Source organism: Pangasianodon hypophthalmus, chromosome 24 (genome assembly GCF_027358585.1).
Source record: "Pangasianodon hypophthalmus isolate fPanHyp1 chromosome 24, fPanHyp1.pri, whole genome shotgun sequence".
In the NCBI taxonomy this organism is placed as follows: Eukaryota; Metazoa; Chordata; class Actinopteri; order Siluriformes; family Pangasiidae; genus Pangasianodon; species Pangasianodon hypophthalmus.
Genome location: NC_069733.1, coordinates 14,584,670 through 14,600,627, shown reverse-complemented (window position 1 = coordinate 14,600,627; position 15,958 = coordinate 14,584,670). Strand labels below are relative to the sequence as shown.

At 40.2% G+C, this 15,958-nt stretch overlaps 1 protein-coding gene across 5 annotated transcripts in view; it reads left to right on the top strand.

The window, feature by feature from the left end:
* Nucleotides 1-2,795: 2,795 nt before the first annotated feature.
* cacna1ba (calcium channel, voltage-dependent, N type, alpha 1B subunit, a) overlaps nt 2,796-15,958 on the top strand; it is a 128,547-nt gene continuing 115,384 nt past the window's right edge. For all 5 annotated transcript variants that reach the window (XM_026931027.3, XM_026931026.3, XM_053228796.1 and 2 more), the window contains exons 1-3: nt 2,796-3,736; nt 6,694-6,799; nt 9,066-9,205. In XM_026931027.3, the coding sequence (XP_026786828.2) occupies nt 3,477-3,736; nt 6,694-6,799; nt 9,066-9,205 (506 nt within the window). In that variant the 5' untranslated portion in view covers nt 2,796-3,476. The remainder of the gene's footprint in view (nt 3,737-6,693; nt 6,800-9,065; nt 9,206-15,958) is intronic.

The window sequence follows — 15,958 nt, the reverse complement described above, 5'->3', positions numbered from 1 at the left end:
CAATTCTGAGAAGCTATTTTGCAAGACTTGAACCCGTTACAATAAAAACCTGTACTTGTAATACATGCTAGAACAATTTGTTGCACAGTTACCTCTGAATGGAATTGAACGCTAAACCGTGGCTTGTTTTCAGCTCTGTGATCTATTTCCTTAACTTTGGGTTACAGTAAAGTGTAGGCATATTATACACTATGCTACACTACTCACATTATTTGTATATATGAGTATTTCTTTAAACTGAACATATTGTTTCCACAGCTGTGCTGTTTTCACATGTTCAGTGAAGGTGTGTGTAACGGTTAGAGTATATTTACAGCTCTTAATACCCTTCTTTATCAAAAGGTTCAACCCCTGTTGCCAAGTTATAACAACTCTTAACATGTACCAATAATCAGAGTTTTTACCGTAACATTTGGAACATAAGTAAGCATTTATTACCTCAGTTACCTTGATTCAGGTCGCAGGTTTACACCAACTTTGGTTGCACTGATCCTTTTGGGGCTCTGAAATAGGATGACTAAGCACTGTGCTCAAATGGTTAAATGAATGCTTGTGGAAATAAAGCTGCATAGGGAAGCCAGTTGTCATGTGAGGAATAAAACACATGGGGGTGTGCTGTTATTGTAAAATAATCAGCGACTGTGTGTTTTGATGCAACCTGACATGAGGCATACTTAACAACACATTCTGAAGTAATTTATTCTTCTTGTATCACAGAAATTTGTGAATGATGACTTTAAAATTTATTAAAGAATGATACTTTGTACATGTTATCAGTTTATAGTTAGGTTTAATGTTGTGGAATATCTGCGAGGCAAGTTCGTTCCTGTTATCACATGTTCTAACAGCTATGAACAGTCTTTCTATCACCAGCATCTTTCTTCTTCTCTCTTAATTTAAGAAGACATAAAAATTTAGCTTGTCATACTGAGAAATAAGAAAGTTCAAACTCCTGCATCCTGAAGACCTTCCTGTGCCAGAAAACTTAATATTACAGCTTTACTCTTACAACGCACTGACACTGAAGACTGCTTCCAAGAAAATGCTAAACAAACTCGCTGAAAACGTCACTATATCATCAATTACACGATGATTAATCCCTGTGTAAGTTGTTACTGTAGAAAGGATAACTCATTAGAATGAATGCAGCAGGAGCTACTGTCAGAGCTGTTGTTATAGAAAATCGATACCTTCTGACCAGTCTGTTTTGGTGTCTTTCAATTTCTTATCTCTTTCTTTCCTTGTGGATAGATCCATGACCATGCGATTACATGTGCATTGTGATCATTGCTCTGTTTACTGACTGATGCCGTAAACATAACAGTCAAGTCTCTTAATTAATTGAATAGACCTCGGAATTGATATATTTGTTTAAATTACTGTCATACAGTAAATTATCATCTACATGAATGATGTTACACATAAACGCCTTGCAGAATTTTTTTTAAAAGATGAGAATCTCGCACTAGTGATTGATTTCAAAAAGGTATAGCCACTAAATCCACACACAGTTAAATTTCACTTCAAAGATATTATAAACTATAAGATTGCTTGCAGCATAACAAATGAATGTTTCTGCTGTTTGCCCCTGAATCTGTTAGTAGGCTTGAAAGAATCATTCATTCCTTCATCTTCAGTAAGCACTTTATCCTGGTCAGGGTTGTGGTGGATCTGGAGCCAGTCCGGGGAACACTGGGTATGAGGCGTTAATACACTCTGGATGGAACACCAGTCCATCGCAGAGCACTACTCACACACTCGCTCACACCTGATGGCAATTTACCACAGCCAGTTCACCTTACTGGTATGTTCTGGGAGGTGAGGAGAAACTGGAGAACCAGGAGGAAACCCACATGGACATGGAGAGACCCAAGCTCAGGGCTGAACCCGGGACCCTGGAGCTGTGAGATGACAACGTTACCCGCCTCACCACCCTGCCACCCCTGAAAGAATTGTTAAGATGAAGAAAACAGATGTACAATTTTTGTGTAGTAATGCAAAAAAAAAGGAACAATTGTCCTACACTTTCAGAAAGAAGGGTTCCTTAAGAATTTGAATAACTTCCTAAAGGTGTAAAGGTGTACTTGGAACCATCTCTGATAAGGAACCTACATAGTACATTTGTATACCATTACAGATTACACTGTATACAGGATTTACAGCTGCATAAGCTATAAAGGATGCAGTACTTTATGAAATTATGAATATTCTCGCCTAATAGTGTTATTCTCATGTCAACAGCTGGGATAAAAGTGATTCAGACAAATGAGAGTTTGATATTTGTCAGTATTTTAGGGGTTCACTCGCAGCATTACAGATCATGTAATGATGAGTAGGGAGTTGAATGAACTAGAAAGATTTATTACTGTCCAAATCCCCAGGGTCTGTCCTGATTTACACCCCAGCTCCCCACAGGGACACTGTCCTGAGAAAACCTGGAGCTAATAAAGCACACTTTCTCTCTTCATCCCTCTATCAATCACTTGTTTTCTCCTGAAATTGAGACCCTCTCCGACTATCAGGAGTGCAATCCCAATTGACTTCTCACTCCCTGTATAAGTGCACTGCATAGTGTATGAGCTAATGACTTCCGCAGACTATCTAGTGCTCTACATGTCCACTGGGAACTCATTTGGACTTCGGCTTCCGGGTGTCGTCCCCCCTTTTCCCCCCTCCTCCTCCCACTCCCGGTGCCATGGAGACTGTAACGCAGGCGGGGCCACTGACGCGCTGCCGTGGCGTCACGTGACCCGCTCGGGAAACAGCAGCGGCTGCATCAGCGAGCTTCAGTTTTTTCCCAGCCAGAGTTGAAAGTGTTGCTCTCTGTTATTCATATTATTTCCCGTATAAATCAGGTCTGGGTGGTTTTGCAGCGTGCATGCTGCAGCACTGGAGCATCCATCCTTTGAGGAAAGATAGAAGTCGGAACCTGAAGAGCCCTCTCCACCCATCTCCAAGCATCTCCAAACAGTATGGAAACGGGATCTTAAAAAAAAAAAAAAAACAGAAAATCAGAGGTGTCGACTGGGCTCGCCTGCAACAGCACAGTAACACAGCAGGAGACGTGTGTGCTTGCTTTTCTTCTGTCTGACACCAGGTTAAGCTTGAGAGAAATGAACCCCAAGCGCATCTTTGTGAAAGCATCGTGCAGCATGCGAAGATAAACTTCAGACGCATCTGTACCGCATCTGTACACTCTTGCTCTTTTTTTTTTCTTTCTTTTTTTTTTTTTTTTTGGTGTATGGATGTAAGAGAAGAGATGCGCACAGCAGTGTTTTGGGCGGAATAATACCAGGGCCTTTTCCTCCCTCGTCTCTCCTGACTGATGCTTGCTGAATGGGCTGCTCTGTCGGATGCTGTACCTCATCCTGATGCAACCTCGTGGCTGGGACTACACCGCGCGTTGTGATGCTCCTGCTGCATGCCCAGTCTGATACCGAGTCTCATTCCTGCGGTCAGACCTGTGCGTTTCTAGAATGGCCCGTTTCGAAGATGACCTGCCGGTCCGGTATGGAGGCGGCTCTCCGTCGGGTGCGGGCCGAGGGCCGAGCCGGCAGCAGGGTCCCCCGGGCGCCCACAGGATCTATAAACAGACCATGGCCCAGCGAGCCCGCACCATGGCCATCTACAACCCCATCCCTGTCAAGCAGAACTGCCTCACCGTCAACCGCTCTCTCTTCATCTTCAGCGAGGATAACGTGATTCGGAAGTACGCAAAGAGAGTCACTGAGTGGCCATATCCTTTACGCGCGTCCTTTTACGCATGTCGCATGGCTCTTTAATGAGCACGTGTAAATAACAAAAACGTGTTTGTTTGTTTGTTTGTACATTCTTACTTTTGTCTTTTATTAATAACAAGGGTGCAAGTATTACTAAACCCTACAGGTGCACCAAAAAGGACCTAGAAAGTACATCCTAAAAGGTTTGCCCCATTTGGATAACCTGTAAAGATTTCATGTACAGAGTGTTTCCTGATCAGAAAGAGTTCTAAGTAGCACTCTGTTAAGAAAGGAGTGATGGCTGAGGAGTGGTTAAGGCTTTGGGCTACTGATCAGCAGGTTGTAAGTTCAAATCCCAGCACCACTGAGCTACCACTGTTGGGTCCTCTTCACTAGACTGTATCCAGTCTGAGGTGTAAGTCACTTTGGATAGAAAGGAAGAACTTTTAGCTATCCAATCCCCTGAGAAAACTTCTTTCTAAGAGGATTAGAGGTGCTTAAAAAAAAAGGCAATGGGAGGTCAAGGGTAAACAGGGACCACCTGGAATGAAAACTGTGGTTAGTGAGGATTAACCCAAAAATTTTTGGCACGCTTGATTGTAGAAGGTGGTAGCAAGCCCTTCATTATTGCCCAAACATCGCTCTGTATGCCGGACAATGATTTAAAAGCAGTGATGTTCCAGGTTTTTTTTTTTTTTTTTTGTCATGAGGTGGCAAAGCGGTGGCACCACCTAATTAATTACATAAAGGACAACAGAACATCCAGTTGTTTCTTGGTGCAAAACGAATTCCCGTATGATGACATTAGTGTATTAATCTCTCTACAGCTGTATAGTTAATCCCTGCATCACATCACACAGGTGATTTAAATCAGCACAAAATAGATGTGATTCATTACGTCTGCATGAATAGCATAGAAGTAAGAGACGTGGATGCGTTTGGGGTGGCGAGGGTTATTTCAAAGGTGGCCACACCCCAAATGTCTCAAAAACCCCTAACAGATAGCAAGAGAAGAAGCAGTAGGAGAGAAGTAGCAATATGAAATGAAAAGGGGATCATTCCAAAGCTCTGAGTAGAAAACGGTCCAGCGTGAGCTGACTGTGTAGATTAAACTGAATTAAGCAAGTGCAAGAGATCAGTAGATCAGTGGAAGGCAGCAGCAGTGTGTTTATCTCTGACCAAACACAGATGCATATGCCGAACACCACCTTTTGTAGCCGTACGCTTTCAGACATATGAGAGCTAAACGCAACACGAGGTTTCCGTCGTTCCTCTTGCGCCCCTGTCCTCTGTATGGTCCTTTCCACGTACGTCTTCATATTCTTTCTTCAGCCGATGCGCTATTGATCCTTTTGGATGCTGCGAGCCTCTCGGTCGCTCCTAGCAACCAGAGCAGCTCTCGCATTAGGCTGCCCAAATTACCCGCTCACATTTCCCCATGGGAACAGCAGCAATGAGTGCCTAAAATGCAGCTATTAATCGCACCAAGACATCGCTGCTACTCTCCGTCTTGCTGCCTGGCCGTGTTTCATGTAGGAAGAGACAACAGCCTGTCAATCTGCAGTATTTTATAAAACTCTAAAGTGACCAGACGTATGAATGTGAATCAGTAGTGCAGCTTCTATATAATTTATCAGAAAGGTGCTGAGGAACTTCAGATTTAAATGATTTTGGTAAAGATTCATAGTAGTTGTCTCTTATGTAATCTTTTGTCTTCATTTGGCACTTGTTTCCAATCTGGAGCTTTCCAAGGTGTTGAAACTGACTCTTATTCCATGTGGCCAGAAATGCAAGGAAGTTGAAAGCAATTGCCAATAAAAACCAACACTGGCACCATTTTTACCGTGGGTGGCACACAAGCAATTCACATTGCCATCTCTTTAGTGCGCATGCTCAGAAATGTAGGCTAGTCACAGCCTTTTAGTTTATTAGGAATATTATATAACAGGGACATTTTTAGTGGGTCTTATTCAAATATTTGCATTAAGGGAAAAGATTCATCAGTCATGCATTTCATGTTAAAATGACCAAAAAAACACATGGTTTCATGCTTCTCACATTTTCGTTTGTATTGAAAGTCATAAAAGTCGAAGGGGCGGGGTTAGTGCTCATACTTTTTTTTTTTAACTTTCCTATATTCATGAAATTATAATTTAATTATAATTAATTATATACATAAGTTTTGCTGATGCTTTGATAAAAATGTGCTATATTAAAATCTATAAGTTCTATAAGATTTTTCTCTATTCTATAAGAGATTTTATAATCCAAAAGTGACAAAAAAAATTTTTTAAATGAAAAAAAAAAAACACTATCAGTACTATATAATACTATCAGTATACACACCAAATTCACATTCTTTAGAATTCAACTAAAAGAAAACTGTCAGGATTAGCCAGTGGGTCCTGGCGATTTCTCAGCATTTATTCTTTGAGTGTCATAAGAATGTATTATTGTGTTTTAATTACAAAAAGAAGGGGGAAAAAACAACTGGTACGAAAATAGATTTTAACATCCAATCAGGTACTTGTTAAACTGTAACAGTGGAGTTTTAAAAGCACTCACACTTGGCAATACCTATAAGATGTATCATAAAATATTGCGATATTAGTCTCACGTTGTCATATCTTCCATCCCTATCATAGACACTTGGGTGGACCAAAAAGAGACAACCATTAACACAGTCACCTCTCAGTTACTAAATCTACAGATGGAGAGTTAAGGCTGTCGGAGAGCCATGTGAGCCATGTCTAATGACTCTGCAAGTCACATAATTGACATAAAGCAGATATCCTACATATCCTCTGAATTGAAAAATCATAATAATGACCATAACACTGATATATAATCACTACAATACTTAAATCCAGCATGTGTTAATAGTGAACAGAGGTTTTTATGTTTTCTTTTCCCAAAAACACCTTGCTACCTGCATATGTATTCAAGCCATGTGCTGCTTTCTTGACTGTCTCACTCCATTTGAGTACATGATCCTCGCCACCATCATTGCCAACTGCATTGTCTTGGCCTTGGAGCAGCATTTACCTGCGGATGATAAAACCCCAATGTCCGAGCGACTGGTGAGTGTTTCAGTGTTTCTGTACATGGTCTTACTGACTTTTCCTGACCTTGTAAAAACTGTAACCAATGATCCAATGTATGAAATATACATTTAAACATCCCCTGACTCAATATGACACATTTTAGAGCTGTTTACAATAGACTATTTAAATCATAGCTAAACTCAAAACTTAAAAGTATCCTCTAATAGTTTCTGTCAGTAGATAAAAATACTCAGGTAAAAAAAAAAAAAAAAAAAAAGTATATAATTAGTCCCCTGATAGCTACGAATCTGAGATCACAAAAGCTAACTTGCTAGCAAACTTGGCTACAATTTTAGCTAACTTGCTAGACAATTAGCTACTGGTTTTAATTACACAATATAAGTTAGCTTGAACTGGTTTTAATTACATAATAGTTAGCCTAAGGTTAGCTAGTTTGCTCAGGACTTTATCTATGTGTTTACCTTTGGCTACATGTGTCCTAATGTTAGATAGTTCAACATTAAACGTGACTGCTGGTTTACACAATATAATTAGCTAGAATAGAATATTCTTAGCTAATTTGCTAGTGAACCTGGCTAATTTCAGTGTAGATTAGCTGGATTATTAGCAAACCTGTGTAGCCAAATAGCTACTACTGTTGAGGTAATAGTGTTTTGCTAAAAAAAAAACAAACAAACAAAAAAAAAAAAAACATGCTAATATGTTAGGCATGTGTACTTTTTTTTTTTTTTTTTTTTTTGGTGTTTAACAGTGCAAATAGCCATTCTTTCTGGGCCAGTGTTAACTTTAATCGGGTGCAAACAGACACACCATAAAAAATTAATAACGCCTAATTCATCTAAAAAGAAAAGCTTAATGATAATCCAAGTCTCCTTGAACAGTGCATGTCTGTGCCCCGGTTAAGACCTTTGAAATCCCCCCTTGTGAGAATCACCTCAGCAGGGATGGAGTGTATGTGAGTGTATGTGAGTGTGTGTGTGTGTGTGTGTCATGTAGCTGCAAGGCTCTCCACAGTGCTGCTTTGTAAATCGACAAGGATCAAACTCTCTTTCGTACCCCCCATATTTAAATCCACACCTCATCTTCAGCCTGCCTTTTAAACGCTCCCATAATGTCACATCATTAAAAGGGGTAAATGCTCAGAGCCGTGTTGCTCAGGAGGGGGTCTCAGGCACCAAAGGCAAGGCATTTCTGAAAACAAGATGTCACTTATTCAGTCAATGGGCCTTGCAGCTACCTTCACAAAATGCTAAACCGGTTCAGCTGGGCGAGCGTCTGCCTGATGGTTTATTATAAGGAACGATATCCAGTTAAACTTTGTGTTGCTCAATGCTCCGGGTTTGAATCATTCAACTGAAGCATGGATTAGCATATTATTTATCATAAAAGATTTGTTACTGAAAATATCAGCATTGATCATTTTTCATTGTTGCTGTTCTGAGACATTGGGCCTCATTTATCAAACTGTATGCAAATAAATTTATTTGGAAATCATTCACAGGAACATTTACACAAGAAGTGTGGTATTCATGACTATCTAGTTTGGAAAAACCTACAAGAGCTGCTGGGTTTTCGTAAATTTATGCATAAGGACACTCACAAATGTGAGCTGGAGATGAGTTACTGCAATTTTGTATACAGATTATGTTGTCAGGTTGAACTAGTTAATAGTTCAATTTCACACATGCATTTAGTAAAGATTTTGTGAAACTCAGTCATTTCATATTAATGACTTGAGAATGCAATCAAAAACAAATCCATAACAAATGGCACCCTGTAAAAGAAAGAGGAGTTACTGTATGTCTATGGTAGCTGACTCGCTGCAATGGATGAGCTGCATTATTGGAAGATTTATGGCTCACGCCACACTTAGGAGTTGCACCTTTGAGTCCTCATTTTTCTCATTTTCAGCTCTGTGAGCTTTATAGAGTGTTATAGTTTCCTTTATAGAGTTTTGTGGGTGTCGGCTGCGCTTGCTAATTTAGAGTTGATTTTATCAACAACATATGCATGTGAATAAAAAAGAAAATTTTTTGGTAACAGTTTTAGTTCAGTTTAGCTCATGAAAACACTATTTATTATACACTTTAATAAAAGGCTTATGAATGAGATAAGTTTGATTTCTCGGAAATAAGATTGCATTGTTTATCTGTTTAGCAACCCAGAGAATATTGTTGATTTTTCATTAAAAATTGTCATAGTATGAGACCCTTAGTTTCATCTCCGCTTGACTCTCCCATTATTCTATTTCCCCTCTTGATGTTTCATTTCTTTCTCACAGGATGACACAGAGCCCTACTTCATTGGCATATTTTGCTTTGAGGCTGGGATTAAGATCATTGCACTTGGCTTTGCTTTTCATAAAGGCTCCTACCTCCGTAACGGCTGGAATGTAATGGATTTCGTCGTTGTGCTGACGGGGTGAGTCTACAGATTTCCTAACTTTATGCTCAGTGATACAGTGACACAGTGCCATTCTAATATGATTGTGTCAGCACTTTAAAAGAACACTCATGCAGCCTGTCACTGCTTACTTTTGCATCAAGAGATTACTCATTAAAGGAGTGATGTGTAATCTCTAGAGCCCTCTGCTAGCTGTAAGGTGAATTGCAAAATTGAAAATGTTGCCAAGACTTCTCCTTCCCCAAAACTGACCACATCCCCTATGAAAGTAAAAGAGGTGGAGCTGAATATCTCTGTTCCATCTGGGGTGGGGCTAATTTCCTGTTCAGAAATGTTAAACAAGCCTGAAACAAAGGAACTCGCCCCATAGGAACTGATGTTGCAAGGCAATATTGGGAACGACATCTCTTCTACTGTGTCTGTGAAATTATATATTATTATAAGTCTAGGACCATTTTTAAAAATGACAAATGGCATCTTTAAATCACAACACTGCATTTCAAACATTGAGGAAAACCTCAAAATGCACAGAACCCCTCCACCTGCATTGTCTTTATATGTGTATCAGCTCACCTGTCAATAATAAGTTATAATAGTAGGTGTAAAAGCACTTTTAGAAATTACAAACTGAGCCTTTATCATGATTGATAAGAATTTTGTTGAGAAACTAGTGTATCAGTTGGAACAGTTCATCATCTCTGAAAAATACAGTTCTTACTTATCAAAAATACAAGCCTGTAGTGTGTTCTGTTGGAGCAGGAAGGAGGGCGTACACACTTATGGATGGAGTCATAATGTGCATAACGTCCAGAGCCAGGTTGTTTGAGCAGACTGGGAAAGAGCAAGGTTAGCCAGTGTTAGCTGCCACAACCCGGGGATGCAGAGTCGTCCTGGGGGAGCGAGCAGTGACGGGTTAGTCTTGCGTCAGAGCACATCCCTGTATGGTTACTGCCTCCACTTGGGAGGGTCCTGGCTCACTTTCACTAATGGCTGGCAGATTTATTCGGCCCATCCACCAGGGGTTACATCATCCTGCCACCTCAGAGCAATAAACAGATTTAGTGGGAGCAGCGGCTGTTCCTGCAAAGGGAAAGGGGTGTGCACCAAACTGCAGAATACAGAAAAGGGTCTTTCTTTTTATTATTTACCAAGAAGGAGAAGCCAGTGTAATATATTAGGTAGCAACAGCTTAAGTGCAAAAGGTTTAAGATGTACAGCGGGAGGCGATGAGTCAAAAGATGAAAGGAGTGAAGAAACTGCATGCAGTCTTCACCTTATTGATATACTTAAGTGGATGATATGGCAAAAAAAAAAAAAAAAACTTTGTCATGATACACAGTATGTACCATAATACTTAATTTTGCTAACATAATAACCATATTTAGCAAATTAAAGATGGTATGGAAAAAGTCCAATGGACAAACTTGTGACTAAGGCTGGAGTTGTTTTTGTGTATCGACATTACTCTCAGAAACATGTGCTGTGACATAATTTACTGTGATATTGATATCTGTACTGCGTGTTAATAGATTGGGACTGTCAGTGTGTCAGACATCATGCAGCGTGCCTTCGCCCTGTTTTCAGCCCATACTGTCACAGCATGAAGTGATGACTGGAGCAGGAGCTGCAGTCCATTACTGGATGCATCCACTCCTGTCATCAGTGGCTATGCTACAGTTAGTGATTTAGCAATGTGGACAGGGGCCTGATAACTATTGAACAATTACTGTGCGGGAGGATACATGTGGCTTTAAACACTGCCCTGCTTTCTGGCACCTCCTCCACAGGGGATAATGACAGGCTCATTGCAGCACAAATTGTGCTGTTGACTGCTTGTTGATATGCGCAATAGTGTTGGTGTTGTTCTTCTGTTTGGAATCAGTATCATTTTTGAAAGAAATTTCAGACCAGAAACCCATTAACCAAATCATTAAGTGTTTGTCTTTGCAGCGACATTTTCGTAAATGAATAAAATTATTGACTGGAGAGCCAAAATATTTTTTTCTGTTCTAATTACAAATGGAAGCATGATACTTCCAGGAGGTAATAATGGTGTGTGGGCAAATCTATCTGATTTAAAGTAGCTTTTGAAAATGTAATGAAGTAAGAAAGGAATGAATCATGAAATGGCATGCTGTTATAAGTAAATAATCAATGACTGGGTGGTGTGACGCCCCAACATTACCACCCTGAAGATTATTTTCCAATAACAGAAAGTGTTTTATTCTTCATATACCACAGCAATTTACAATTTTTTATTAATTAAAGAAGATATGTGATACTTTTTATTGGTTTACAGTTACCTTTAACATTGTGGGACGTCTACGAAACAAGTTTGTTTCTGTTATCACTTATGTTATAGCAGCTATAAACAGTCATTCTCTAACCAGCCTGTAGCCTTGAAGTTAATAAGAAAAAGCAGCTTGACATGTTACTGAGAAACCGGTAGTGCAAAGTCTTCTATCCGGAAGACTTTCCTGTGTCGGAAAAACGAACAGCTTTGCCTGTTACAAATCGCTGACAGTGGAGACTCCTTCCAAAAATGCTAAATAAACATTCTTCATAGAACCTTCACCATATCGAGAAATACACACATCATTCTAGTCCGGATGTCAGTTATTTTAAACATGATAATGTATTAGAATGAGTGTATTAATATGAGCCTATGATTTGCAGCTGGCACTATTGTCAGAGCTGCTGTTATAGAAAATTAATCAACTCCTTCTGACCAAACAGATTTGAGAAATCAACTGGTGCTGGGGTATGAAGAAAGATATATAACAAAACATTCTTAAGTACGGTAATTAAAAAGATGTTTTGTTTGAAATTTATAATCAGCTCATGAAGTAATTAGCCATGCAGTGAAATAAGGAGGTAACACACAGCTCATTTAGTCATTCCCTGAGCTTTAATACTGCTCCAGTAAGAGGTTTGCTAATAAGAGAATAGGTCTGACTCGCTGTGCTCACACCCTGATCAATACAGTATTGAACCAAAACAGAGTGAACGGATTCATGACACCACTTATCTTATGGTTTTGCATTTCCACCAGCACTTTCCCCTTCTCTCTCTATGTGTATTATCTCTTTCTCTGCTCTCTGTATTTGTTTTTCTGCAAACACTTTCTTCAGATAAAATTGCAAGACTCAAGTTATATGAAAAGATATAAAGATTGAGGACAGGAGCGGGGCTAGGATTCATACTTTTCTTTTCATTCAACTTGATCTTCCCACAAGATCAGTTTGCTTTCTGTTTCTCTCTCTTTCCTCCTTGATGAGGCTGTTATGGGTGAAGTGAAGGGAGGTGGAGGTAGTGGTGGTGGGGAGCTCCAGTGTAATTCTCCATGCTGGGGTTGATGTTGTGGTGAATATCAGCGGGTGTCCTCTCTTCCATGGATTGCTCTTAATGAGCTGCTTTTGTTCTTCTCTGGAAGATTACACGCCCAGACATTTGTTAGTCTCAAGAGACTGTAGTGCATATAAGAGTTGAGATTTCATCTGAATGCAGACTCTTTTTTTTTTTTTTTTGGTGAGTGTGTTAGTGAGGCAAAAGAAGATGACTCAAGGCCAGAAAGATAGGTATGAGAGTTACAGTTTCAGCTTACATGTAATTTTTGCATGCTGCCACAGCTTTCCTAATAAACCAGAGCTCAGTCATCTTGTGCATTAGCCGTTGGCGCAAAACTCTAAACACATTTTATTCTCAAGGCAAACTATTTAAAAATAAAAACAGCTCTCACATTGTGATTTAGTTTGCGCACACATTTCATGATCAACTCATACGGTAAGTAAGATTACTCCCAAACCATATGAAAGCAGCAACAGCTACATACATCAGATTAGCAAACACTATGCCTGCAGCACGTGAATATAGTTACTGAGCAACCACATCATGATAATGTTAACAAAGACTAACTGATGGTGCTAATTAGGCTTCTGGTGTACCTTCGATTGGGACACTACTACAAGATGTTCAGGTACATTTTCTGACATTTCAGTCTCTGTACGATTCACACATGATTTAGCCATGATTTAAAAAATTGTTGGCAAGGCTCCCTCATGATTTCTCAGAAGATGTATGTTCAAATCCGGACGATGCCACAGTCATCCCTGGCTGGGAACCAAGGTAGAAAAAGTGGCTGTTCTCTCTGGATGGGGGTGGGACGACAGTAATCTCTCTCCCCTATCAATCACAGCGACCCTAGATAATCATGGGCATGTATTAGTTCATGTATGCGGAAGAGGGCAGATAGCGCTTTCCTCCAAGTGTGTTCCCCTGCCCTGTGACGCAGCATGAGCAGCAGTTTGAAAAGGTGAGGTTGGCTGGCTTCATGTGTCTTGAAGGAAGCACGTGTTAGCCTTCTCCTTTCCCAGCTAGTAGTTGTTGTAGGATGGCTGGTGAGTGGGAATTGGCAGGTGAGCAAATTGGGGAGAAAATGAGGAAAAACGTTTACGTAAGTATGTCTAAATCGTGCCACAATCATACAACGTAAGCCCATTCAAGCACATAGTGCTTAAATATACTATGTATTTAGATATCCAGAAAGATCTATCTAAAAATTTCCCAGAAAACTTGTAAATATCAGAACTCATATAACATATGGAGAGATATACAATCTGCATACCTTTTCCTATTCCGTCAGTCTACCTATAGTCTACCTTTCCTCTCCTTAACTAAGATTTCCAATGTTATTTTGAGTGCATTTATCTTTAGCCTAATTTCGCGCATTCAGATTTACAAACAGAATTGTCAAGGACGTTGCCTTCTGTCCATAAATCCGCACAATCTATTAACCACACCTGTGCAGATCTGTTGCAGTGAATAAAAGCAGCCAGCGATTTTTTTGCTCTCTTATTTAAAATCCGTTAAGACGACAAGTTCAGATGGAGCGATTTGGACAGGTTCCTGCAAGAACTCGGTGAAAGAACATGCTGTGTTGATGAAGGCGGCGTAGTGCAAGTGGCACGATGTATTCTGCTGCTGCTCCTACTGCCTTAGGAAACGAGCTGGAGCTTTACACACCATCTGTGGGAGCCTGCTGGAGATTTTAGCTGCCTCTTTTAACACTGTTTTGTGGTGTTAGGATGCGCTAGCCAAAAGAGACACGCTCTGTGTCTGTGACTTGGACGAACCTGGGAGGGGGGACTCTTCATTAACCAGATGGACATGTTGATTAAATTTTCCTTATAGGAGAGCACATGCTTTCATGAAATCGATTTGGTATATTTTGTCTACATTAGGTTGTCTGCATTAACTATCAGCCAAAGAAATAAAATGCTAAATAACAGGATGTGCTGGATCAAGTGAAAAAATAAATGCAATCTGCTTCTTCAGTGTACATTTTCTATCATCTGATTTTTTTCAGGTTTAAAGGCAAGTGCTTGGGTTTAGACACTATTGAAAAATCCTGTCTCTGACATTTCTACTCAGGAAAAATCTGGCAACTTTGGAGTCACAAATTACATGCATGTCATTTTAATGATCTGAATGATCATCACTCTAGCGGCCGCATAATCCGTTACTGAATATTTCTCCATGTAATTTTTGCACTTTGCCAACTCTCAATACGGCCCATTTATGGTGAAATTAATAAGAACATTTGTAGTTATGAGAGAGGATGGGAGGTCTGAATGCATCAACATGTCCTGAGAGTTTAATGGGTTAAATCACAGAGCTCATTTGTGCGTCGCTGCTTGAGACTGCCCTAATCAAAAGGATGTGGCTTCCTGGCCACTCCACCTCTCCTTCTGCTCCACTAAATAGATTTTGCAGTAGTTGCACTTCCTAAAGCAATCTCCTGATCCCACTTCCTCCATCCCTTCTTTCTCTCTGTCGTTCTCTCTCTCTCTCAGTTCTTCCTCTTCTGTCCTTTCCAATTTATAGGGTTATAGAGTACTTTTGTGCCTCCCACAATGGCCCTTTACTTGTCAATACTTGTGTGTGTGTGTGGTTTCTTCTCCTATTTTTTCATTTTCTCTGCAACCAGAATAATAATGTCATACTGGTTGAGCTGGAGATATTTGGAAATCGTGTAAAGTCACTTTTGGGAGAGAGAAGAGCAATACGTACAGTATGTGTGTGCTGATAATCATCCCGAGTCCTCCACAGCAAGAACAAGTTTGTAAAAGAGAGAGGGGGAGTAGTGTTTGTGCTTGGGTGTGAGATAAGAAGTGTGTGTATAATGGAAATGAGAAGAGAGAGAGTGTGAGAGAATATGTGTGCATTTCATGGCTCAGGGATTAGATGGAGTGAAGAGATGTGGGAATTGAATGATGGAGAATTTTGCATTACACTCAGGCGTGTAAAATGGGATTCCCTGCCGCTCAGCCTCACTGATGATCACTCCTGGTGTTCAGTAAGAGACTCACATTTGGCCTCCATCCAGTCAACAGTATTCTGTATTGTCTCAGAAACAAATACATTGCTATTCCTTTTGGTTTCTGGAACATAAGTGTGAGAGGTGCACCATATGACCAAAAAAATGAGGACAAGTGACCATCACATCCGTATGTTCTTGTTGATCATCCCATTCCAGATTTAATTCCATTTTATGGTTGCGGTATAATAACCTCCACTCTTCTGGGAAGACTTTCCACTAGATTTTGGAGTGTGGCTGTGGGTGGCCATTCAGCCATTGGTGGCCATTCAGCCACAAGAGCATTAGTGAGATCAGGCATTGATGTCGGGCAAGGAGCCCTGGGGTGTAGTTTGTGTTCAGTGGGGTTGAGGTCAGGGCTCTGTGCAGGACACTCGAGTTCTTCCACCCCAACC